At 40.4% G+C, this 27,870-nt stretch overlaps 1 protein-coding gene across 1 annotated transcript in view; it reads right to left on the bottom strand.

Annotated features, from left to right (window-relative positions):
• B3GAT2 (beta-1,3-glucuronyltransferase 2) overlaps positions 1-27,870 on the bottom strand; it is a 98,513-nt gene that overhangs the window by 35,332 nt on the left and 35,311 nt on the right. The window contains exon 2 of the mRNA XM_003271096.3: positions 7,705-7,849. Coding sequence (XP_003271144.1) covers positions 7,705-7,849 — 145 coding nt within the window. The remainder of the gene's footprint in view (positions 1-7,704; positions 7,850-27,870) is intronic.

Below are 27,870 nucleotides of genomic sequence, written 5' to 3'. Positions count from 1 at the left end.
ATGAATGTTTTATTCCATTGAAATCTTGAGGGGATCTCCAATATGTAAACACAGCGCTGCTAGAATTGAGGTGGACAGAGGCCTGGAAACCCCTCTCCCCACTTCCCCTTCAGCCCTGAAAGGCCTCTGCAGAGCCCTCCCTCTCCACGTCCACCCCACCTGACCCCACGGCCAGCTGCTCCAGAGCAAGCACCCTGAGTATGAGCACACAGATGCACAGGTGCTCCTTGCCCCACACGCCCACCTCTACCCAGCACAGCCCTGGCCACAGCACATGCAGACAGGACCAGACAGTACCGTGGGCATCAAATCCCTGCAAGTCTCTAGATTGCACCATGTTCTAGAAATAGATTAAAAACCGAGTAGCAGGCTGCCTATTGCCCCAACACTCTGCCACCTGTCCCTGTGGTTCTATAAGTTGTTGGGACAGAATTACCACCCCCTGGCAGCTGCAGTCCTCTCCTGGTGACAAGCACACTGTACCAACCCAAGGACAAAGTCCCAAGCTGGTCCCTAGATCCTGCACTAAAAGGTACCACATGACACATCAAGTCACTCTACTGAGAACATTCAATAACTTTATAGTTCTCATAGAAAACATTCACACGTGGAAAACAGCACACTTAAATCGCGAATGACTCCAAAGTGGCAGGAAGACAATTCCCTCCATTTTCTTGCAGTATTTATATTCATGAAGCAAAGTAAAATGTCATTAATTTTGACTGCTCATTTGGCTTTGATGATCATCTGATCCAGGCTGGGCTGAAGCTGATCACAGCATTATCTACTGAGATAAGGTCTGCCAAATAAATTAACCCAGGCAAAATTCCTTGTTGACAAACATTTGAGATGAAGGAGACCCGGAATAGCTGTCATTCCCATGTCCCTGCACAGAGCTCACAGAAAGCAGGCTTCAGCAACCTGCCCAGAGTGATCCCTCAGCCCCCTCCAGTTTCACGGTCATCATTTATAATTTTTTAAAGGTTTGCCTGGTAAACTTGTAGCAGGGACAGCTGCTCTGGGATAGTGCAGTCACTCAGCCCCACTCACAGGCTGGGGCTATGGGAAACCTGGTGCTGGGATTGGGCAAGGAGTGGAGGGCAGGATAGTCCGGCTTCTGCCTACAGGAAGGATGCATTCTGGGAGTTGGGGTGGCAGAGCCTCAACAATTATAATGAGAGATGTACAACCACTGTGGCAAGGTGCAGAGGTATGGGAGGCTGAGAGAACAGCACGTTACAAGGCGGGAGGAGCTATCTTAATTGAAGCGTCAGGAAAACCTTCCCCAAGAAGGCAGCCTTTTAGCTGAGATTTGAAGGATGAGTAGGGCTGAATGAGGAAGGGGCATTTCCAGGCAGGGGCATCAGTACAGGCCCCAAAGGGAAGGGTAGAATGTGCTGGAGGAAGTGATCTCTGCCCGCAAAGATTGAGTAGAGGGGAACAAGAATAGTAAGGTTGGCAGGGGTGGACTGGGCAGGGCCTGGCAGGTGCCAGTGACAAGGAATTGTTTATTCCAAGAGCATGAGTAGCCCCTGAAGAGCTGTGAGCAAGGGACTGCCAAGAATCCGGTTTGCATTCCTGAAAGATTCCTCCTGCTTTGAGGTGGAGTGGACACAGGAGAGGGCAGGTATAGAGACAGGAGGTCCAGGCAGGCGTGATCACTGTCTTCCTCACTTCCAGCCTCGACACCCTCCACCGGGACGACACACCCACAGTGAATCCTGAGCTTGAAAACTTCAGTCAGGTGATGTGTGTTTTTTTTTTTTTCCTAATATGCAGACTCCTATTTTACACAAAATAGGTGTTCTGGTTAAAAGAATGTTTTAATTACCCAACATCACTGTATTTTCTGCACATAAATTATGACTCAAAGGATAATACAAATTACACCAATTAAAATTAACCAAACTTAAATTTAATACATCATTTATCACCATACCATACAACAGAAAAAGGTGTTAAAAAGATCTAAGTGTCTGCTGATTTATGAGTATAATCTGAAAAGGCTGCTAAAATTTTATAAGTCCCTAATAGCTGTGGTATTTAAGACCTCCTCTCACCTCCCAGCCCCCTATGGGCTCATTACCCAGATGGCTGCCAGAGCCTCCAGGCCCAGCCCTCCTCCCCCATTCATCCCGCACCTGCCAACATGTGGTTCTCAAACTGTATTTCTAATCACATCAGTCCCCTACTTGAAAAATGTCAGACTCTCCAGTGTCCACAGAAATGAAGAAAAATTTCTCATCTTAGCACTCAGTCCTCACCATCTGACCCCAGCTTGCCCTTCCCAAGAGCTACACATACCCTGGGATAACTTGTTCCAAAAACACACCCTGCCCATGATCCCTCCCTGCCCTGGCCTGGGCCTAGCATGGAAGGTGCCTCTCAGATGCCACCTCTTCCCAAGACCTTTCCCGAAACTCCCCCAGTGGCTGTGGTTTTCTCTTTAAATGTAACCCCCAAACATTCCACTTGTACTCATTTTCGACCCAACGATATATCTGCCATGCTCTTGTAGCCATTCTCTCTCTGCTAGACACAAAACTCCTTGAGGCGAGCGGCTGCTATGTTCAGTGTGTGTGGAATTCAGCCAAATGTCACTTCTCCCTCTATTAACATTTGGCGGATGGTCAATTCCAACAACTGGCCCCTCCACCTTCCCGGCCCTTGGCTTCCTTTCTTATCTCACCCTTTTTCTGGGAGTCAGAGGTGACTCTATCTAGGTGAACCTGTTTATCTAAGGTCTTGATCTCCCCTCATTTCCTCTCCTTTGGGATTTTCAACACTTATCACTTCTTAAAACTTCAATTTCTCCCCCTCCATCATTAAAGAAAGAAGAAAAAGCTGTTCTACCCCTTGAAACTGCCACCATCTCTCTTTCCTACTCATTTGCTGCCACATTTCTTGAAAGAGTTGTCTCCTGGCCCCCCTGCCTCCTAGTCATGCTCTCCACCCCCACTCTCCACCCACTTGCCACAAAAGTCAGGGCCTTTTAAGCCTCCATTGAATAGGAACTACCACCAACTGGAAAGCTGGTGATGGGCCATAGGCGAGGAGGGGTTGGCTGCCGACAGAAGACAAGTATAACCAGGTGCACCGCCTTACACAACCTCAGTCCTTAGAATCAGAACTTGTCAAAATCACACAACCCTCGAGTTGGAGGGGACCTCAGTGGCCATTGCACCCTTCCTCTTCCTAACCCACACCTCCTGGCCACTCATCATCACAACATCCTTTCAAATCCCTGTCCAGCCAACATAGAACCTCCCCAAGCCTTTCCCAGATTAAATCTCTCCCCCTCTGCTCCATTAGAAACCCTTTTTTTTTGAAACAGTCTCCCTGTGTCACCCAGGCTGGAGTGCAGAGGCGCAATCTCGGCTCACTGCAACCTCCACCTCCTGGGTTCAAGTGATTCTCATGTCTCAGCCTCCTGAGTAGCTGGGATTATAGGCATTTGCCACCATACCCAGCTAATTTTTGTATTTTTAGTAGAGACGGGGTTTCACCATGTTGGCCAGGCTGGTCTTGAACTCCTGACCTCAGGTGATTCACCTGCCTCAGCTTCCCAAAGTGCTGAGATTATAGGTGTTAGCCACCGTGCCCGGCCAGAAACCTAACTTTGCTCAGAACATTTTGCTTCCAGCTGTCTTTCTCCCATACTCACCAAGGGTCCTCCTCTTCCCACATCCAACAACGGAATTCATCATTCATCCACCCCTTCTCTCCAGTGACCTCGCCACTGTCCCCCTAACACCCTCTTGCTGGGCCTTGTCTCTTTCCCTGGCTCCTCTCCTGCAGTCACTTTAAATGCCTGCCCCCAGGATGCAATCCGAGGCTGCCACAGTGTCTCCCTGTGGGAGCACATCCATCCCCAGGGCTTTGACACACCCTGGTCCACAGGACTCCAGACCAGAAAACTAAGCCTTCCTAGACTTCACCTGTATGAGGAAAAGGCACCGAAGACCTGTATGCTCCCAGCCTGCTCCTTCCACCTGGCCCTGCTGGCCTGTGTGTCACTTCATTTGGCTGGTCCTGACTTGCATTCTTTATAACACTGATTACAATGATAATTTGTATAATTATAGTACTCTCCTGAGTTCTGTGAGTCATTCTAGCAAATTAGCAAACCTGCGGAGATTGTGGGAAACATCCAGTGCAGTCAGTTGATCAGAAGTGCAGGTGGCCTGGGACTCTCCAGCGTGTGAGGGGTATGTGAAGTAAGGGCAGTCTTGTTGGAGACTGTGCCCTCTAACCTGTGGGGTCTGCACCAACTCCAGGTGGTGTCAGAATCTAATTGCAGTACACCTAGTTGTGTTTTTAGCAGAATAAAGTACCTACTGTGTGCCAGCAACTCAACTGGGAACTGCGTATACTGTCATTAATGGAGCACCGTGTCCCACGGGCCACATCCTAGAATTAATAATAAGGCACATGCCAATGTTGAAAATTCCTAATAAATATCTGTTTTAAGTTCTCAACTTGAACAAATCTACACCTCCTGGTGAGGGTGAAGACTGATTTAAGCTCAGTTCTTTCAAGCAGTGCTTCTTACTGACACCTCCCTGGAAGTGGCTGAAGCGAGTCTGTCACTTGAAATTAACTGCCTCCCTTCAAAACAGAGCTAAAAACTTTGTGTGGACTTCCTCATTTTTAGCCAATCCTCAGATTCCTGAGGTGTAGGAATTGAATTCTGAGGCACAGAACAGTAGAAACCTCCCAGGGTCTCACTGGCTTGGCAGAGCTGTGTGGCCACTGGTCAGCTTTGAAGCCAACTGCACACCACCAGTGGGGCTGCCTCCAGTGTTTTCTTTCCATCTTGTGGGCAGGCATATTAATTTTATGTAGTAATCATTATTTTAAAAAATATCCTCCAATGGAACAGAAATAATCTTAATTCTGCCATTATGGTTGTAAACATAAGATTATTTCAAGAACAATGTTTCATGTCACCTGAGAGCAAGATTTCAGTATCAGGCAAGTTCAACATGGCAATAAAATGACAGTGTAAGAACTACTAGAATGACATGAAACGTCACAGTTTCCATGTTTGATACTCAAATGAGTTTCTAGTGATGGACTATGTGACAACCTCACAGAGATACAAACAGGACAAGCTCTGAGGGGCTTCTACTGAATGTGTGCAAACCCACAAATGTTCCATTTGGGCTCTTAATCCGCTTTGCAAATGCAAGACAGACCCAGGCTCCAATATGGTGCTCTCACTTGACTATCACAGAGCATTTTCAAAGTACAGCTCCTCAGACTGTCCTGGCCAGAGCAGGGATGTAGGTCCCCCACCTTTTTTTCCCCTTCTAGAGATTGTGTGTGTGTGTGTGTGTGTGTGTGTGTGTGTGTACATGTAACTTGGAAATGAGGTGGGAAGCACCAAATGAACATGAAGGCCTAAAAAGTCTTTTCCCTCTTCCTAGAGAATAAATGAATTGTATGTGGAATCTAAACAAAGCCACAAATTTTCAAGTTAGAATTAGAACAAACTGCCTCAAAAACAGAATAATTATCCTATCAACCAAATCACTTACACTTAAAGACTTCCAAAAATATCAATAATTTACTGAAAGCTAAGATGCAAAGCAAGTTCATGTGTGAAGTGAAAAAAAATTATTTAGTGTGACAAAAGTTGTCTCCTTAGAGACAGACACTTTATTCCTATTTTAAAACAATGATAATGAATACAGAGGAAGGAAATAATTCATATTTTATTATGATGGGTATGTTTTTAATATGCTTTGAAAATATACTGAAATGCTTAGAAAAATCCAAACATTGGTCTTGTCATGGAAAAAAGGATTCCCACAGAATTTGGCAGTCCTAGCTAGGCCAGCCCTAATGCACAAACACATACATCTTTAATTTTAGAAATATCGATGTGACCCAAATTCTGGGGGAACCAATGCAAATATTCAACGAGTCTATTTGACACCTGATCATCTACATAAAGTTCCTACATTAAAATCCAGGAAGAGTTACCCAAGTTGCCCTCACCTTGCACGATCCATGCAAGGAAATGGGCAGACATCCCACGTGTTAAGGAAGTATGTCTGGGAAGTCTGTGTTGAAACAAGGCTCTGGGAAAATCTGAAGCAAAAGTCTGTCTGCGGTTGCTTGAGCAGTCACAATCCTCACTTAGAAGCCCAAGCTTGGGCTCTTACTTGAGAGTCCCAAGGTGGGAGGCCAGGAAAGGAGGGCTGCACTGGAGGGCCCTGGTGGTCATCTCCGGCAACTGCCTCACTTTACCCAAGAAAACTACGTCCCACAGAAGCAGAAGGACTTTCCCTAATGTCTAAATTTTCTGCTCTAAGGTACACTTCTGGTCAGCAAGAAGCCTGATTTTCAAAAGATACACTATGCCCCATGTTTTCAGGGCCATGGACTCTGAGCGGGTCGAGGGCAGGCCTCTTTCGAGAGTCCTTGGGACTGTCCAAGATGGCTCTGCTGCCTCTCCTTCTGCCTCCGGGTGGAGACCTAGACTGAGATGCAAGCTCAGTTCTGGAGCTGCAAGAACTGAAGACCAAACCAAACAGCTGGAGTAAGAGAGGGATGGAGAGGTCAGGGGCCTGAGACGTGGCCTGGCTGAGGGCTGGTCCTCTGGAGATGTGTGTTAAATGTTGAGTAAAAATCTCCTATTTGTCTTCTCCCACGATGCCACGTGACAAGACCCACCACACAGCCGTCCATGAGCGCTGTGCCCCTCAGATGACTCCTGGTATTCTTCGTCCTCCGGCTCCCTCAGATTTACAGTATTGTCAGAATAAAAGTGATGAATCCAGTTCAGAAGACAGCCTCCATCCCATCAGAATTCTGAACGTGAGATCTTGACTACGGCTGGGAAATATGCACAGAAGATGGGGCAAGCACAGGCTGGCAGCCTGACAGAGCTGTGCTTCAGAGCTCAAGATTGATGAGATCAATTTTGAAGCCTTTCTGCCTTCATTTTTAGAGTACAGATGTCACTAAATTTTTTTTTTTTTTTTTTTGCCTCTGAGCCTCATGTTTCAAACTCCATCCTTCCACAGTTATCACAGGCATCATTTTCTATAACCCATAGAAAATGAGTTGTTTCATGATAAAGTAGCATTTTAGAATGTGTGGTCCTACTGCAGCGCTAATTCAATTCAGTTGGTTGTTCAGGGAATAAAAACTTTAAGACAGTTATACTCAATAAATTCTTGAAATACCAGAAATCTAAGTTTATATTTTAGTATTAGATATATCAATAAAGCACTAAACTTATCAATAAGCATTAAAATGACTTGTAAATTTTTATATCATTGTTAAATTTATCAATAAACATGATATATTTTAATATATCGGTCTTCCAGAGAAGGGAGCCAAAAGGTTCCAGCTAACAGACCCCCGGAAGGCAGAAGCCAGGTCTAGCTCTCACCACCGAATCCCCAGTGGCCAACCCAGTAGCTGCCACGTAGTTGCTTGTGGGATAAAGGCACAGACAGGGGACAAAATGGAACAGAATGGACATTTTCTAATCACCCTCCAAATCAATTTCCACTTGATCTAACCAAAGAGCCTATTTTGAAGGTTTAAATATTTCATCTCCTGAATATGATATGATGTAGGGTTTTATCCAAATTTGTCTTTTAAAGCTTCCTTCATCCAGTGCATCGTTATAAACAGGAGCATAAGAACAATCCAGCAGGAACAAATGTCATCACCCACACTGCTCACCTGCCATGTCGATGGCAAAAGGCCTGTCTGCTCTCCAGCCGGTGTACCAGCCAACAACTTTGCCATTTTCCACCAGCGGACGTTCGTAGCGCCGCCCACCAACCAGGCCCACAGGCCAGACGGAGACCTTGCGAGTGGTTCGCATCTATAAAAAGGGAAAAGACATGTTTTTAAGTTTCCTTAGGAAAAAGAGGGAGGAAATAATATGATCTATGTAGAAGTAGGGCTGGTAGTGGTGTAAGATTTCAAAAGCTGAAGGTTTCAAAACAGAATCTTTCTGCTGCTAGAGTACGGCCCCCATCTGTTACGCTGGCTGCTGTGCCATGATCTCTACTCGGTCATAAATTGGCTAGGGCTCAAGGTTTAGGAGAAATAAAATGGGTGTCAATATCTGGACATCACTGATTTGAAGCTAAGTTGCAACTATCAGATATTTTCCTATTTGTTTCAAAGTTGAATCTTTAAACAATACTTCTATCTTCTGAGGTGAGAAAGTTTAATTCCCCTTTAAGAAACTTCATTACTCAGGAAGAACAAAAACTTCACTCAGAGAAGTCACAGGAGCGTCCTTTCTCTGACTTTTCTATTGCTATACATATACATGTTGGCTGGGGACATTAATAATGGCATCCAGATACAGACCTGAACCTGGCTTCTTCCAGAGTGATAAAAAGAAACACACACCCTAAACATTTGCCTGCCTTTCAAGGGCAATTGGGCCAAACTAGAGACCGCTGGAATCGCTTGTCCTTGTCACACATAGTGGAATCCTGGTTAAACATGACGCTCAACTGAAAGTTACTAGCTGGATTTCTTTAAGGGGAAAGAGATGCCCACAAGAAAGCTTGCTGACATTAGGCAGCACTGTAGGAGAAAATCGCTACCACCACCTTTCTCCAGGGCTCGTGCTGAACAGCTCAAAAGGCATCTTAGCATAAACTAGAAAAAGGCGCCCCTTTCTCGGGCAGACACACCCTATGCTGCAGCCCATAGCTTGGCAAAGTACAAGCTGGACTTAAGCTCCACGCACCCTCACAGCTGGGTGTGCCTTGGACGAGGTATGACCTGCACAACTGCATGAGGTGGTCTTGTTGTTGAGGTAATTATAATTTCAACAGCAGTGCTTTATCTTTTATTTGCTATAGAACTGAACTGGGTCATGATCAGTTAACCAGTGGTTAAATACTGATCATCAACCAAGGAATTTTTTATGAAAGGAAAAAAATGATATACCTGGGAAAGATTTTCAAATACAATAGAAATGAAAGTCACAATATTAAAGAGCAAAAATAATTAGAAGCTCCCATTAGCCAAGCTTCCTGGTTTTACTTATTATTATCCTACCTTGTTCCAAAAAGGGGATTTTTTTTTTTTTTTTTTTTTTGGAGTCAGAGTCTCACTCTGTTGCCCAGGTTGGAGTGCAGTGGTGTGATCTCAGCTCACTGCAACCTCTGCCTCCTGGGTTCAAGTGATTCTCCTGCCTCAGCCTCCTGAGTAGCTAGGATTATAGGCACCCACCAACACTCCTGGCTAATTCCAAAGAGGGGATTTAAGGGTATGAAGCATTCCAGGTAATGAGGTTCTCACTGCATTGGTCTGCCTCAAATCTAAAGTTACTATTTTTTATAGTCTCTATCATTTTTTCAATAAATGAACTGCGACTGTCTTGTGCTAACTCACACTAAGTTTTACAATTTTTTTTTTTAACAAGCTGAGGTACAAGTGACTGCAGAAAAGTGTTAACAAGCCCGAGACTGTTATCTTTAGAAAGGTCTGCTTGCAAGGCTTGCCCTTGGCTAGTGTCCGGGAACACGGCTTTTGAAACATTTCCTACCCTTATAAGGTTATTTTATCTGTCTGGGGCACTGAACAACTGCTTTCCTTTCAGGAATATGAAATATTGATGGGCAAGGAGTGCCTATGTGACAAGCCCTGAACAAAAACCCTGAACTCTGGAGTCTTAAGTGGGTTTCCCTAGGTATAATCCTTGTACGCCTGTGACTACATTTTCACTACTGGAGAGGTGGTATGCTGTGTGTGATCTCAGAGGGAGGGAGGGAACACACAAAACCCACACATGGATTCCTCTGGACCCTACCTGATGTTGTTTCCCCTTACTGATCCACCTGCGTATCCTTCTATGTCAGTGTAATAAGTCTTAGCCCTAAGAACGACTATATGCTGAGTGCTATGGGTCCTAGTAAACCACCAAACAGGGTGGTCTTGGGATCCCTGAAATACTAATATAGAATAAAATGCGCTTTTTAAAGTCTAAAATTAGACACATTTTGACATACGTATATAGCTATGAAGCCATCACAATGAATATAATTAACACACCCAGTACCCCCACAAATTTCCTTGCGCCCCTTTTTAATCCATTTCTCCAGTCCCTTTTTATATCACCCATCACCAGGAAACCCCAATATCCTTTCTGTAACTATACATTAGTTTGCATCCTCTAGAATCTTGTATGAATGTAATAATTCAGCACGTGGGGTGTATGTGAATGTGTGTATGTGTAAATATAGCTTCTTTCATTTGGCATAGTTATAAAGAGATTCATCTACTTGTAATGTGCATTAATGGTTCCCTCCTTTATTTTGCTGGATGGTATTCTATCATGTAGTTCACACCACAGTTTACACATTCACCTGCTGAGGGACATGTGGGTTGTTTCAAGCTTTTGGCTATTACAGATGAAGCTGCTACAAATGAAATACGTGTTTACAAGTTTATGTGAATTTCTCTTTTTTTAAGATAAATATCTAGAAGTGGAATGGCTGGATCATGCACTAGGTATACATTTAACTTTTTCAGAAACTGTCAGATTATTTTCCAAAGTGCTTCTGCCATTTTACATTCTCATCAGCAGTATAAGAGACGTCTAGTTCCTCCACATCCTCACCGACACTTGGTATGGTCGATCTTCAATTTCAGTAATTCTAATAGATACTACTAATAGTGGTATCCCATTATAGTTTTAATGTGCATTATTTTAATGACGAATGCTTACTGCTATCTGTGTCTCTTCTTTGGCAAAAAGTCAGTTCAAATCTTTCACCCATTCAAAAAAAAAAAAGGTTTTCCTACTATTGACTTTTGAGAGTTATTTACACATTCTGCATACAAATATTTTATATGATATATAAATATTTTCTCCCACTCCGTGGCTCATCTTTTCATTCTTATAACAGTGTCTTTTGAAAAACAGAAGTTTTAATCTTAATGAAGTCCAATTCATCTATTTGTTATTTTATGGATCACGCTTTTGATGTTCTACTTAAAATATTTTTGTGGCTGTGCACGGTGGCTCATGCCTGTAATTCCAGCACACTTTGGGAGGTCGAGGTGGGCAGATCACTTGAGGTCAGGAGTTCGAGACCAGCCTGGCCAACATGGTGAAACCCCGTCTCTACTAAAATTACAAAAATTAGCCAGGTGTGGTGGGGAACATCTGTAACCCCAGCTACTCAGGAGGGTGAGGCATGAGAATTGGTTGAAAAAAAAAATATATATATATATAGTTGCCTAATCCAAGGTTACAAGGGTTTTCTCCTCCTTTCTACAAGTATTATAGTTTTAGGTAATATATTTAGACTATGATCCATTTTCAGTTAATTTTTATATATGGTATGAGGAACTGATTGAAGTTCTTTTCGTTTTTTGTATATAGATAACTAATTGTTCCAACTATATCTAAGTGTCCTGGAACAACTGAGCTGCCATTACAACTTTTTCAAAATCAGCTATGCATATATATATGGGTTTATTTCTGGATGCTCTAATCTGGTCCATTGGTCTCTTCAGTGATCTTAATACCAATGCCACAATATCCTGATTTACCATAGCTTTATAGTAAGTCTTATAATCAGATAGTATTACTCTTCCAACTTTATCCTTCATTTTCAAAGTTGTTTTGACTGTTATAGATCCTTTTTATTTCCACATGAATTTCAGAGTCAGTTTGTCAATTTCAGCAAATTCCGATAGAGATTGCATTGACTCTATATATTAATTTGGTGACATCTTAACAATATTGAGTTTTCTAACCCATAAACACGATCTCTCTACATTTATTTAGGTCTTTAATTTCTCTCAGCAATGTTTTGATGATTTAATCCTTGAATCAATATTAACATTTAATGCTTTTGTATCCTAGGTCTTCCCCATAGGTGGGACAAAAAACCCAGGAAATTTACTAAAAATTTCATAAAAATATAGTTCCCCCCACCTCCCCAACTCACTCCAGCTTCAGGCTCCTCTTCCCTGATATACTCAGAAAATAAAAATATTTCAAATTTTTGGCCTTAGATGTTAAACATGGCAAACACAGAGAAACCAGGTTAAACCTAATACATACTTTTAAAAAAATAACAGAATGGCTTTATATATAAGGCAATAACAATAGTACTGTGGGTTTTTGGGTAAGATAATCTTCTTAAAATGGCTATGATTTTTTAGCTCCTAAACTGCTTTTGCCCAGAAGGCTAAATACTCAAATCTGTGAAAAACTGGTGGGCAGACCCCATCTGACACCTCTGACACCTTAAGAATGTATAAGATTGTGCCCTGCACACAGCAGGTATTAAACAAAGTGGTTAAGTACTAACTAGTCATTTACATATGGGCCCATTAGCCAGGTGTGGTTGGTGGTGTGTGCCTATAGTTCTAGCTACTTGGGAGGCTGAGGTGGGAGGACTGCTTGAGCCTGGGAAGTAGAGGTTGCAGTGAGATGTGATTGCACCACTGCACTCTGGCCTGGACAATGAATCAAGACCCTGGCTCAAAATAAATAAATAAATAAATAGGAATAAAAAACAAATAGAAATAAAAAATAAATGTGGGCCCACATGTAACAAGAAATCAGTATGTGTCTGTGCTGTGCAAGAGACATGCTCACAATCAAAGAGGGAGACAGGTAATAAATGAACAGAAGGCAAAAGACATTTTTAAAAAAGGAAAAGAGAAATTGCCATTAAAGGGAATTAAAAAGAAGAATAAACTATACCTGTGGGACCACTAGAACAATTAAATATGGCCACAGAAATTCAGCATGTTTTGCGTTAGACTTTTCATTTAAGCTGGGCCATGAAAGGTATATAGGATTTTGTCCCCAGAATACAGAATGGCCTCAGGTTCTAGGTAACCAGATGAATCAAAGAAGCAAAACCTTGCATTCCTGTGCCAATTTCATGCTAGAAAATGTAGGTTTTGCTTAGCACACTCCAAATTACTGAGAGCAGCTCAGAGCTAACATTTGTTCACGCTTTATTTTTCTAGAGGGCTGGGTGTTAAAGGTGAGGCAATTATTATTTAAATGCAGGTGATGTGGCGGGATGATGTTTCCAGGTATGCTACATTTTAAAAAGTTTGTCATATAATTAGTTTAAAAATTCAAAAAGATCCGGATGCCCTCACCATCTATGCCCTGCTGAAATTGCATGCAGAATGCTTCATCACAGAATTAGCCCCCCTATCCTCGACCACTATACTATATACAGTGTGCCAGACATTTCAAAGGAAAATGGCACAGCTACTTATAGAACTTCATTTCACCCCTGGGATCCATCCTTTGTTCTGTGTCGTTTTCACTCAGTCGATGCTCTTTAAGGATTCCTTAACAGCCCTGTTATTTTCTGAGGGGTGGGGGAATGTAACAACAACAGTGACTATTAAAAGTATCTTCGTATACCTAAAATATTCTCAGTATTTAAAAGCTTTGCTACTTTCTCAACATGAAATAGCAGTTACATAACAAACACAACCTCAGGTGTCTGGTGTGAACTCCAATCTAAAACAGAACATTAAAGCAATGGATATTATGATAAAGGGGCAGCAATTCATGTATTTATAGGAGTTACAATATTACAAACAGGTCTGGCCCCCAAAAGCACCCTCTTCCCATTTATTCAATGCCAAAGTCATATTCTGTGGGTTATTCCTCCTGTGATAACCTCCAACTAAATGGACAGGGCTTGCATAGCAATGTTAATCAACCAAACTCACAGCCAGAGTAATTTCCATAGACCCAATGGCTACAAAGGACACATAAGATATATTCGGTGCATGTGCACACTCCTCCAGGCTGAATGCCATTTAAACTATTCCAGGGTGGTGGTGCTTGTTCATCACGTTGTCATCTTCTCTAGGAAAGGAGGGAGGCAGGCGACTACCATGCACTCCAGTCTGGTGGCCCTTACCAACAACCAGCTTTTTTTTTTTTTTTTGAGTCAGGGTCTCTTCTGTCACCCAGGCTGGAAGTGCTCACCGCAGCCCCCAACTCCTGGGATCAAGCGATCCTCCCACTTTAGCCTTCTGAGTAGCTAAGATTACAGGCATGCCATGCCAGGACAGCTTTTTAAATTTTCTATAGAGTTGGGGTCTCACTATGTTGCCCCAGCTGGCAGCTCCTGTTTCTTTAGCCAACTTTTCTTTTTGCAGCTTTCTGCTATGTCCTTTTCGACCCTCCTTGGGAGATGGCTAACAGCCAGCTCCAGGAACTGGAACACTCAGAAGATCACATTCAGGCAATCATCAGAATCTTAGAGCAAAACAGAAAAAGTTAAATGCCTTTAGCTTCCTTGAAGACATGCCACTAGTTAAAATCTTGTTTTATCTTTTCCAAAGGGAAATGAATAAAGTTATTGATCTTCTGAAATTTAAAATGCTATCGGCAACTTCAAGAAATTGGAGTTACAATAAAAAATGTGACATTCTGTATCCTGTTTTTTTAAACTAACAATTTCAGTAGCAAAAAGCAAACAAAACCCACCAAATCCAATGGGACCCATGAACTAAGAACGCAAAGGAAAGGGCAGTGCAAATATGATGAAGATTTGAACACAGAGGTGATTTGGAAGCAAGGATTCTTTCCAATTTTATTGTCCCTAAACATGTGATTTTCCAAAACAAAACGATATTTATATGATGAAATACACCTATAACTTTCCTTTGGAACAAGCTTGAAAATTAACATAAAGTCTGCTTTTCTTCCTCTTTCTTGCATCCCCCTCCTAATGATTTCACCATCCATCTTGGCTAGATGATTAAGGGTAACATCAATAGTGATAAATCGTGTTGATAGTATGTACCTTTGCTATGATGTGATGGGAATGACACTTTACCTCTGTGGCATTTTCTAATGCCATTCTCTTATAAAAGAAACCAGGGATTCTTAGAGAAATGGCTGATTCTTGGACTGGGATGGGAAATACACAAGATATGCCTGGAAGAGCCAGAAAGGAAAGAAGCATTCAAATAACAGACAAAAAACCGAACAAACCCACATTGGTGTGTGTGTCAAAGGGACACAGCCAATTGAAACAGCTCCTGGTGGACAAAGCTGGAATAATTTGAGCAACAAAATAAATAATGGTGAATTTGTGTACACTTGACATGATGTTATGAAAGTGGCATAGAGTGGCTGTGCCCCTCTCAGCAGTGCCAGCCCTCCCCCGTTTGCCACAGTGTCCCCATCATTCCCCACTGCAGTCCCAATGTTGAGTCTGCATGCCAATCACCATTCATTAGCCAGCTGACGCTGTCACGGGAGATACTGTATTCCTCTCTTTGAAGTGGGAAGCTGAAAAACAGATCAAATGGGCCATGCATTTCAAAAATGTATGGTGGCAATATTGTTCTATGTAGGAAAACAGGGAATGTTCCTAAATATTTAGTGTGAAAAGTATGTGTATAAAGATACCATTAGAAATAAACCATAATAAGAACCATGAGATATGTGAGAAACGGACATGACTCAAAACATTAATAGATGAAAATGAACCACGTTGAAATTTTAGCCCTTTAGATTTTAATATAAATAAAATAATACTGCTTATACAAGAACAGCTTCACTTAATTATGTTACTTGCTTTAGGTCATATGTATTTGTGAATTCTGGTATGGACTGTCTAGGAGGGGCCTGACTGGGCTCTGATTATTATAAAGCTATATAAATCAAGACAATGTGGCATTAGTGTACGGATAAATATATAGATAAATGGAAGAAACTAGAGAATTTAGAAATAGTTCCTCCTACATATAGTCAGTTGATTTCTGGCTAAGATGCCAAGGCAGTTCAATGGGGGAAAAGGACAGTCTCTTCAGCAATCAGGGCTGGAATGAATGGACAACCATGCTAAAAAAAAAAGTAGATGTGGAGAAAGAGGGACCCTTGTACATGGTTGGTAGAAATGTAAATTGGCATAGCCATTGTAGAGAACAGTATGGAGGCTCTTCAAAATATTAAAAATAGAGCTACCAAATGATGCAGCAATTCCACTATTGAACATATATATCCAAAGGATATGAAATCAGTATGTCAAAGAGAATGCCCATGTTTATTGCAGCACTATTCACAATAGCCAAGATACGAAATCAACCTAAGTGCCGATCCACAGATGAATGGATTAAGAAAACGGGATATATATATATACACACACACACACATACACACAATAGGGTACTATTCTGCCTTAGAAAAGAAGGAAATCCTGTAATTTGCAACAACATAAAAAAACCGGGAAGACATTATGCTAAGTAAAACTCACCAGGCTAAGAAACACAAATACCAATGGTCTCACTGATAAATGGAACCTTAAAAAGAGGCAGGAGAATGGCGTGAACCCGGGAGGCAGAGCTTGCAGTGAGCCGACATCGCGCCACTGCACTCCAGCCTGGGTGACAGAGCGAGACTCCGTCTCAAAAAAAAAAAAAAAAAAAGTCAAACTCATAGAAACAGAAAGTCAAATGGTGGTATCAGAGGTTGGACAGGGAGCGAGGGGTGGCAGGGATTGGGGGGCTGTTGGTCAAAGGACATAAATTTTTACTTGGAATAAGTTCAAGAGATCTGTTGTATGTCATGGTGACTATAGTTAATATATTGTATACTTAAAAATTGCTGAGGCAGATTTTTAAGTGTTCTTATCACAAAAAAAATGATAATCATGTGAGGTAATGTGTATTCCACAATGTATACATGTATCAAATCACCATGTTATACAACATAAATATATACCATTTTTATTAACTAAAAAATTAAAGAAAGAAAAAGAACAACACCTATATCTCACAAAATTCATAAAAATTAAATTAAAATGGGACCATGAACCCAAACACAAAAGTTTTTAAGTTTATAAACTTCTAGAAGAAAATACAGGAGAAAATCTTTGAGGTCTTAGGGCAGGCAAAACTTCCTTAAACAGGACATAAATAATAGGAACCTTAAATAAATCTATAAATTGGACTTCATCAAAATTAAAATTTTCTACTCTCCAAAAGATACTATTAGGAAAATTTTTAAAGTAATCCAGAGACTTGGAGAACATATCCTAATACATACATCTGATAAAACACTAGTATTCAGAATGCATAGAACTTCATAGCTCAAGAAAAAAGACAACCCAATTAAAAAAGTCAGTGAAAGATATGAATGGACATTTCATCAAGATATATGAATGACCAATTATCACACAAAAAAATGCTCTGTGTCATCACCCATTACAGAAATGGAAATTAAAACCACAATAAAATTAAAATTTTAGAAATTAAACAAAATTAAAAAACAGAAATTAAAGCCACTACTGACCCACCAGAATGGCTAAAATGAAAAGATTGGCAATATCAAGAGTTGATGACAACGTGGAATAATTAGGTCTCATATACATTCTTGGTGGTAGTAAAAAAAGGTAATAACTACTCGTGAAAAAAAAATTGGTAGTTTCCTATAAAGTTAAAAAACATGACACAGCAATTCCTTTCCTAGTTATTTACTGCAGAGAAATGAAAGCTTATGTCCATACAAAACCTTGTGCCTGAATGTCCAAACAGCTTCACTCATAATATCCATAAGCTGGAAACAGCCCAAATGTTCATCAACTTGTAAATAGATAAATAGATAAGCAAAACATACATACAATGGATTGCTATTCAGTAAGAGACAGTAATGAATAATTGATATGCATAATAACATGTACCAATTTCCAAAACATAATGCTGAGTAAAAGTAGCCAGAGAAAAGGCCTCATATACTACTATTCCTCTTACATGAAATTCTAGAATAGGTACACTAATCTACAGTGACACAAAGCAGGTCAGAGGCTGAAAGTGGTGAGGGCTGACTGCAAAAGGTCATAGGTGACAGGGTGACAGTTACCAGGGTATATGAATTTGCTAACATGAAGCAAACTCCACACTTCAAATGAGTACACTTTCGTTTAGGTAAACTATCCTCAAGAAAGGTAATTTAAAATAAAAACAAAATAATTAGGTGGTTTCAATATGAACTCAGGATTAAAGAGCCTAGAAAAATTAACACCCTAGTAGCAGTAAAACACAAACACCCAACTCTTGGTTTGTAAATATTATTTTCCACTAAAGGGAAAGAGGCGTCCTTGGAGAAAAGGCTGATTTCAGGTCTGACACACGCCCAGAGTACTGAAAGTACGAGATAAGCCTAAGATATCTTGGGCCAAAAAAGCCAAGAAGTGCTCAAAGCTAAACAAGGACAAGTTCAATGAAGACAGAAGCTGGTCTGAAGGGTTCCTGGCCAATCTGTGAATGATTTTAAATATCAGAAAGAATGACATCAGTGGATTAAAACACATGGTGAGAAAAACTGACCCATAAGTCTATAATTACAGGGGATGTGTGTAGCTATCGTTGGGTAAAAGTTATTGGAAAACAAAATATTCCCATTTTCTCAAGGTATCACCCCTGGGGTTACTTGTTAATTACAGGAGGAAAATGTGCCTTCACAGTAAGAGGTATGGCAGTCATTCCCTTGGCCAAGCAGTCAAGTTTGGCATCACCATAAAAAAAAAAAATGACCTGACAATATATGCTGCCTCATTGGACGCAAGGAGGAAGACAATACAACCTATGTGGTGTCCTTGACAAAGAGGTTCGGACTAAATATAGTTATCAAGAAACAAATAAAGTTTGGGGAAACTAAAGTGTCAAATGCAATTTTGTCTTTGTGTGAACTTATCATAGCCAAATCTATGAGCTATTTAAATTTCTATTTTCCCCCAGGTTTCTAGGAAAGCAGCAACTGTTGTAGAATAGAATCACAGCTAGGAGTATAATTATTGTGTATAGTGGCGTAATTATGATGATGATGCTGAGGAAACACAAGAGTTACTGCTTTGGAAGTCCCCCCAACTACAGGAGCCACCAATGTTAAAATGCATTCCTTCTGGAAAAGTCAAATGAGCTTTGTCTATTCCACTATCCCTTGCATAGATCTGTATGCTTCAGTAAAATGTGATGTTTATTGAAAATACAAATATAATTAATTGCCAATGGCTATGTTTATCTGGATATCAAAAGGAAAACTTTATACAAAATTAAATTATATTTAGGTTTGCACAAAACTGCTGCAGATTAGCATGTCGAACGTACTCCAATAACCTACATTTTTGCCCCCTTTAAAATTGGATTCTTTGCTACATATATTCCCCAAAATGGGTTTCAAGGGTCCCGAGTTCTTTAATGGCAGACAGCATGTTGCTCGCCTCTGTGGCAGTGTGTCCAACAGGTAACAGAAAGTTTGTGTAGCTGTATAGTTCACTTGGCAGGGGGATCTGCAGCTCTTTGTAACACAGGATAGCTAGTATCATTATCCACTAGTTTTTTCATGTAATAGGCAAACTCAGATACAAAGGAGCTACTCTACATCTCAAAAAAGGAATAAATTAACATAACTGACTTGAAAGCATAATAATACTTTTCCTTCTTAAAAAAATGTAGTCTCAGAATGTCCCCTGGCACTGTGTGTGTGTGTGTGTGTGTGTGTGTGTGTGTGTGTGTGTGTGTAGCGTGTGTGTAGAGAGAGAGGGACTGGGGCATGTATTGGATTGTTCAACTATTTATCATCACTACATAAAAGGGAGCTGAGTTCACTACAGGAATGGTTGCCTTGGCCACACTTAATCTATTTTCCCAAATGAGTTCTAACCCAAAGACCTCTGCTCTAGTTTACTTAGTACCATGATAATGTGAGGAAATTTAAACTGCTTCATTTCTCTTTCTTAATTTTTCCACATGAAAACCAACTATCTATCTCCTATTCTTCTCAGAGAGAATGGGGGAAAAGAAGTCTCTAAAGCACTTAGACATTCTTAAAAGATGTTATCAACCACGCGGTTTCAAAATTAGGTAATATTCCAGCACATTACAGAGATCGTACACCCCCATACTCTACCACGACCACACACATACATAGAGCATTCTCTCATAGCAATTTTTTTTTTAAGACAGAGTCTCACTCTGTCACCCAAACTGGAGTTCAGTGGCATGATCACAGCTCACTGCAACCTTGACCTCCTCCTGGGCTGAAGCAATCCTCCTGCCTCAGCCTCCCAGCTAGCTGGGGACTGTAGGCGTGCACCACCACACTCAGCTAATTTTTTATTTTTTGTAGATACAGGGCTTTACTAGATTTCCCAGGCTGGTCTCAAACTCCTGGGCTCAAGCAATCCTCCTGCCGTGGCCACCCAAAGTGCTGATTATAGGCATGAGCCACTGCACCCAGCCTTATAGCAAGTTTTGAGAAAAGCACACACTCCTACTTTTTCGTCATACAAGGAGATGTAACCTCTCTTTTCACAGAAATGAAATACAGTATTCTTTGCTTTCTTATTCTTTAATCCCATCCCCTGCTCCACTTAAGATCCTTCCACGTCTGGGTTTCTCAGCCTCTAATTAACATCTAATACTGCTTGAAAAAATAATTTAAGGCAATTACACAGACACATAGATAAAAGAAAACTGAACAAAGGTGAGTGAAAAATCAATGACGATCCAATACACAAGCAACTATCATGGAAACAGCATTACAATAGCAAAAGAAAATATGCAATGCTAGGCATCAACTTACTGATAATGGTGCAGGAACATGAAGAAAACCACAAACTTTGCCATGAAACCTGAGCGAGTCCAGGGATGGGCTACGGCAGATACTATTGGTTGCCTACTCAACATCTACTTTCTTCTCTTCCTTATTGGCTGAGCTTCATTTTGGTTCAAATGTTAACCAGCCCTTCCCCCACGTGACTGCCAAGAGGGTGATGGTCTCTCAATGCCAGGGATAAATCTTCAGTTGTCAGTGATTCGTGTGGGCCTGGCAGTCCTGGCCATCAGAGGAAGTGTGCTGGGCTGCTTCTGGGAAAAGTGCCCTCACTCCTAAGGATGGTCCCTTTCTGTCCCAGCACATTGCCATGTCTGGTTGTGACGGCTGAACTACAGCAGCCACCTTGCAACCAGGAAGAGAATCAGCCTGAAGACAAAGCTGACATTGTGAGGATGGCAGGGTGGAGAGCATTGGAAAGACTCCAGGACCATGATGACACCACTGAGTCACTAAGTCATCCAGCCCTAAAACCTGCTGTATATCTGGACTTCCTGTTATGGGAATGTGGCTTCTTGCTCAACACTTTTCCTCTTCCTAAGTTCACAGGAAGACTCCATGTTTCAGCATCCTTTGCAGTTAGGATGGGGTCATATGACTGATTTACGCACACTGGAGCATGGGCAAAATTCATATAAGTCAATTTCCAGCCTGGTCCTTAAAAACAATCTGTGTGATCCACCAGTCCTCTTCCCTTGCAGGGGTGACTTTACAAGTCATGTGTTGCTTATAAAGCGACATATCTGAGTCACTAACTGCCCAGGAGAGTCACCAACCCCCGGCAAACGTTGTGAGACCAAGCAATAAGCTTTTACTGTATCAAGCCTCTCAGTAGCCAGGGTTTGCCTCTGCAGCAGCCACTATTTAGTTATTCTGCTAATATAGTGAGATAATATATGTGCTTAGTGTTGAAGCCAGTTTGAGTTGGGGTTTTTGTCACCTGTAGCCAAAAGCTTCCTATTTGGCACACTTTCCATTCTGTTGGACCAGAAGTTTCAACAATATACAAGATTCTTCATATTAATGCCCAAACCTTGCTGACAATAGCTCCCTGGCATGTAGCTATTCTGGGCTGTTGGTTTGGTGCAAGGCCATAAAAGCTTTAACCACAGTATCAGGGAGAAGTGCAGCATGATTTTACGTAAATAAACCTAAGGCATCTAACAAAGATGAGTGCCTAAATGGAAGAGAGTCAGGGGCACCAAGGACACTGTCTCCAGGGAGTTAGTGCTAGGAGCTATAACTAATCATCTCTGTGTAAGATTCACATTTACTAGGACCTGACTCACAAGAAAGTGGAAGCTTTCCATCTTGGCCATCTTTGACTAAATAGGCTCTTTGAACAGCAGGACTGAAGTTTAATTTTTCCACCCATTAGTAAAGCACTAAAATGCTATGGTGTTGAATACAGAGAAGTACCTTGTGCTGAATTCTAATTTCCAAAATAAATACAGCATTTATGAGAATTTGAATTTGAAAAAAATGTTTCACAGTTAGAAGCAGTAGACTAGAGGTATACATAGCAATATAAATAAACCTTAAAAACATAGTACAACATGAAAAAATGTTTTAATCTATAATGCCATTTACGTACACTTAAAATATTGCACATAAAGCACTCTACATTTCACAAGGATACATACAAATATAATAATGCACAGCACAAACATTAGAATAGATGACTGAGGATAAGGATAAAGGGAAATAAACAAGAGACGAAACTTGCAGAGAATTATGTTAACAGGTTGGAACTGGATGCAGGATAAAATCTTATCTCTATACTCAAAATCTAAGAGAAAAAAAAAAATTCTCAGGTTCTCCTGGTGGAAAATATACTCAGAATACGTGACAGCTGGATAAAAGTAAAACAGGGAGGGAACCCTTTAAGATCATAGAAGTAATTAAACACTTCCAGAAAATATTTTAAAAGGTAGACATTTTCCAAATTTGAAAAAACTTTTCCTAGAACAGTAAGTAGACATGGACTCTTTGTAGCTTCAGAAAAAGATTAATATTTTACACAGTTAACATGACCAACCATTACTTAGGCCAAAAGTAAAGATGTAGGGGGATCTTGAAAGAAAATCTAATTCAGAAAGCCCAAACACACACACACTCACACACACTCTCTCTCTCTCTCTCACACACACACATCCACACACACATGCTAGGGCTGTTTATTTGGTATAAGATCGCAGCAGTATTTATGTAAATAAGGTTTTGCTTACAGATTATTACCTCCTTAATTGGGAAAAGAGTATCAGGAAAACAAAATGAATAAAGAAACAAGAACAAACTATATACTATTGACAATAGACACATTTTAAGTATAAGAACATAGATGGGATAAAAGAATATGGGAAATCATATGTAAACAAGAAGGTGTATGAAAGCTACTGTGGCTTTATTAATATCAGACAAAGTAGTTTTCAAGACAGTGATTACTAGAGATAATAAGGGGCTTTTAAAAATATATACACTGAGTGGCTAAGATATTGCTTTTTAGAGTCAGACCCTCTAATATTTTTAACAGCTTTGTAACTCTGGACATATTACTTACCCTCTTTGATCCTCAGTTTCCTGATAAAAGTGGGAATTGACAGCTGTATCAGAAGGTAATTGGGATGTACAAATAAGATGATGTATGTAAAGTGCTTAGCACACTGCTTGGCATCAGATAATACAGAATAAATGATTTGTATTTATGCTGATATCTTTTGTGATCCACTGCCCAACCTTCTCCACCCTGCTTTGAGTCCAAGGTGCATGATATAATTAGAACCACAGCAGTTAAACAAATATCTGAATTCCGATCTTTGCTTTGTTTACTAGCTGGCTTTGGCACATGTGTGACTTTAAGCACCATGAGCCTTATTTTCCTCTTCCTCCTCTTGTTTTTTTTTGAGATGGAGTCTTGCTCTGAGGCTGGAGTGCAGTGGCATGATCTCAGCTCACTGCAAGCTCCACCTCCCGAGTTCATGTCATTCTCCTGCCTCAGTCTCCCGAGTAGCTGGGATTGCAGGAGCCCACCACCACGCCCGGCTAATTTTTTGTATTTTTAGTAGAGATGGGGTTTCACCATGTTAGCCAGGATGGTCTCAATCTCCTGACCTCCTGATCCACCTGCCTCAGCCTCCCAAAGTGCTGGGATTACAGGCGTGAGCCATTGTGTCCAGTCCCTCTTCTTTTTTTTAAGACTTTATTTTAGGTTCAGGGGTCCATGTGCAGGCTTGTTATCAATAAATTGCATGTTGTGGGGGCTTGGTGTACAGATTTTCATCGCCCAGGTAATAAGCATATTAGGTCGTTTTTTCTATCCTCATCCTCCTCCCACCCTCCACCCTCAAGTAGGCCCAGTGTCTATTATTCCCTTCTTTGTATCCATGTGTTCTCAATATTTAGCTTCCACTTATAAGTTAGACTATGCAGCATTTGGTTTTCTGTTCCGACATTAGTTTGCTTAGAGTATTGACCTCCAGCACTATCCATGTTGCTGCAAAGGACGTGATCTCATTCTTTTTTTATGGTTACGTAGTAGTACATGGTGTATATGTACCACATTTTCTTTATCCAATCTACCAGTGATGGAAATTTAAGTTGGTTCCATGTCTTTCCTACTGTGAATAGTGCTGCGATGAACGTGTGTGTGCATGTGTGTTTACGGTAGAATGATTTCTATTCCTTTGGGCATATACCCAATAATTGGATGGCTGGGTAAAATGGTAGTTCTGTTTTAAGTACTTTGAGAAATTGCCACCCTGTTTTCCACAGTGGCTGAGCTAATTAACATTTCCACCAGCAGCGTATAGGCATTCCCTCTTCTCCATAACCTTGTCAACATCTGTTATTTTATGACTTTTTAATAATACCATTCTGACTGGTGTGAGATGGTATCTCATTGTGGTTTTAATTTGTATTTCTCTAATGATTAGTGATGTTGGGCATTTTTCATATGCTTGTTGGCCACATGTATGTCATCTTTTGAAAAGTGTCTGTTCATTTACTTTACCTACTTTTAAATGTTTTTTTTTTTCTTGTAAACTTGTTAAGTTCCTTATAGATTCTGGATATTAGACCTTTGTCAGATGCATACTTTACAAATACTTTCTCCCATTCTGTAGGTTGTCTGTTTACTCTCGTGATAGTTTCTTTTTGTTGTGCAGAAGATCTTTAATTAGGTCCCACTTGTCGTTTTTTTGTTGCAATTGCTTTTGGCATCTTCATCATGAAATCTTTGCCAGGGACTATGTCCAGAATGGTATTTCTTAGGTTTTCCTCTAGGGTTTTATAGTTTTTACAGTTAAGTCTTTAATACATCTTGAGTTGATTTTATATATGGTGATAGGAAGTGGGCTAGTTTTAATCTTCTGCATATGGGTAGCGATCTATCCCAGAATCACTTATTGACTAGGAGGTCCTTTCCCCATTGTTTTTGTCAATTTTGTCAAAGATCAGATGGTTCTAAGTACACAGCTTTATTTCTGGGCTCTCTATTCCATTGGTTTATGTGTCTGTTTTTGTACAAGTACCATGCTGTTTTTGTTACTGTAGGCTTGTAGTATAGTTTGAATTTTGGTAATGTGATGCCTCCAGTTTTGTTCTTTTTGCTCAGGATTGATTTGGCTATTCAAGCTTTTTTTTGGTTCCACCTGAATTTTAGAACAGTTTTTTCTAATTCTGTGAAAAATATCACTGGTAGTTTGAAAGGAATAGCAGTGAATATGTAAAATTGCTTTGGGCAGTATGGCCATTTTAACAACATTGATTCTTCCTATCCGTGAGCATGGAATGAATGTTTTCTCATGTTTGTGTTGTCTGATTTCTTTCAGCACTGTTTTGTAATTCTCAATCTAGAAATATTTTACCTCTCTGGTTAGCTGTATTCTTAGGTATTTTATTTTTTTGTGTGACTATTATGAATGGGATTGTGTCCTTGATTGGCTCTCAGCTTGGATGTTGTTAGTATAAAGGAATGCAACTTATTTTTGCACAGTGATTTTGTATACTGCAACTTTGCTGAAGTTGTTTGTCAGATCTAGGAGCTTTTGGGCAGACATTATGGACTTTTCTAGGTATAAAATCATATTGTCTGACTTCCTCTCTTCCTATTTGGATGCCTTTGCTTTATTTGTCTTGCTTGACTGCTCTGCCTAGAACTTCCAGTAGTATATTGAATATGAGTGGTGATAGTGGGCATCCTTGTCTTATTCCACAAGGGGAATGATTCCAGCTTTTGCTCTTTCAGTATGATGCGGGCTGTGATTTTTTCACAGATGGCTCTTATTATTTTGAGGTATGTTCCTTTGATGCCTAGTTTGTTGAGGGTTTCTAACATGAAGGGGTATTGAATTTTGCATTCAACAGATGTATCTGCATCTATTGAGATTATCATTTGGTTTTTCTTTTTAGTTCTGTTTATGTGATGAATCATATTTATTGATTTGTATATGGTGAACCAATCTCACATGCCAAGTATAAAGCCTACTTGGATCATGATGGATTAGTTTTTTGATGTGCTGCTGAATTCAGATTGCTAGTATTTTGTTGAGAATTTTTGCATCTATGTTTGTCAAGGATATTGACTTGAGGTTTTCTTTTTATGTTATCTCAGTTTTTGTTATCAGGATGAAGCTGGCCTTATAGAACGAGTTAGGGAGGAGTCCCTCCTCCTTAATTTTTTGGAATAGTTTCAGTAGGAATGGTACCAGCTCTTCTTTATACATCTGGCAGAATTTGGCTGTGGATCCATCTGGTCCAGGGCTTTTTTGGTTAGTAGGCTTTTTATTACTGATTCAATTTTAGAACTTGTTATTGGTCTGTTCAAGGTTTCAATTTCTTCCTTGTTCAATCTTGGAAAGTTGTATATTTCCAAGAATTTATCGTTTCTTCTAGCTTTTTAGTTTGTCTGCATAGAGGTGTTTGTAATAGCCTTTTAGGGTTTTTTGTATTTCTGTTGGGTTGATAGTAATGTCCTCTTTGTCATTTCTGATTAAGTTTATTTGGATCTGCTCTTTTTTGATTAGTATAATCAGTGGTCTATCCATCTTATTTATTGTTTCAAAGAACCAGCTTCTGGTTTCACTGATCTTTCGTATCATTTTCCTATCTCAATTTCACTCAGTTCAGTTCTTCTTTTGGTTTTCTTTTCTTCTGCTAGCTTTGCAGTTGGTTTGCTCTTGTTTTTCTAATTCCTCTAGGTGCAATGTTAGGCTGTTAATTTGAGATCTTTCTAACTTTTTGGTAGGGGTGTTCAGGGCTATAAACTTCCCTCTTAATACTGCTTTAGCTGTGTTCCAGATATTTTGGTATATTTTATCTTTATTTTCAATAGTTTCAAAAAATGTCTTGATTTCTGCCTTAATTTCATTGTTTACCCAAAAGTCATTCAGGAGCAGGTTGTTTGATTTGCATGTAGCTGTATGTTTTGAGTGATCTTGGGGTTGATTTCTATTTTTGTTGTGCCATGGTCCAAGAGTGTGGTTAGTGTGATTCTGGTGTTTTTTAATTTGCTAAGAATTGACTTATGGCTGACTGTGTGGTCAACTTTAGAGTATGTGCCATGTGGCGATGAGAAGAATGTATATTCTGTTGTTTTGGGGTGTGGAGTTCTGTAGATGTCTGTTGGGTCCATTTAGTCAAATACTGAGTTCAGGTCCCAAATGTCTTTGTTAGTGTTCTGCCTTGATGATTGAATAGTGTTAGTGGGGTGCCGAAGTCTCCAAATATTACGGTGTGGTTATCCACGTCTCTTTGTAGGTCTCTAAGAATTTGTTCTATGAATCTGCAAGATCCTGTGTTGGGTACATATATTTAGGATATTTAAGTCTTCTTGTTGAATTGAACCCTTTATGATTATGTCATGCCCTTGTATTTTTTGATCATTGTTGCTTTAAAGTCTGCTTTGTCTAAAATTAGAATAGTAACCCCTGTTTTCTTTTCCTATTTACTTGGTAGATTTTTCTTTAAACCTTTATTATGAGCCTATGGGTAGCTCTGCATGTGAGATGGGTCTCTTGAACACAGCATACAATTGTGACTTATTTCTTCTTCTTTTTTAAAATTATACTTTAAGTTCTAGGGTACATGTGCACAACATGCAGGTTTGTTACATGGGTATACATGTGCCATGCTGGTGTGCTGCACCCATCAACTAGTTGTTTACATTAGGTATTTCTCCTAACACTATCCCTCCCCCAGTCCCCCACCCTCTGACAGGCCCCGGTGTGTGATGTTCCTCTCTCTGTGTCCACATGTTC

This window comes from Nomascus leucogenys, chromosome 3 (genome assembly GCF_006542625.1).
Source record: "Nomascus leucogenys isolate Asia chromosome 3, Asia_NLE_v1, whole genome shotgun sequence".
NCBI classification, from domain to species: Eukaryota; Metazoa; Chordata; class Mammalia; order Primates; family Hylobatidae; genus Nomascus; species Nomascus leucogenys.
This window is presented reverse-complemented; position numbering and strand designations above follow the sequence as displayed.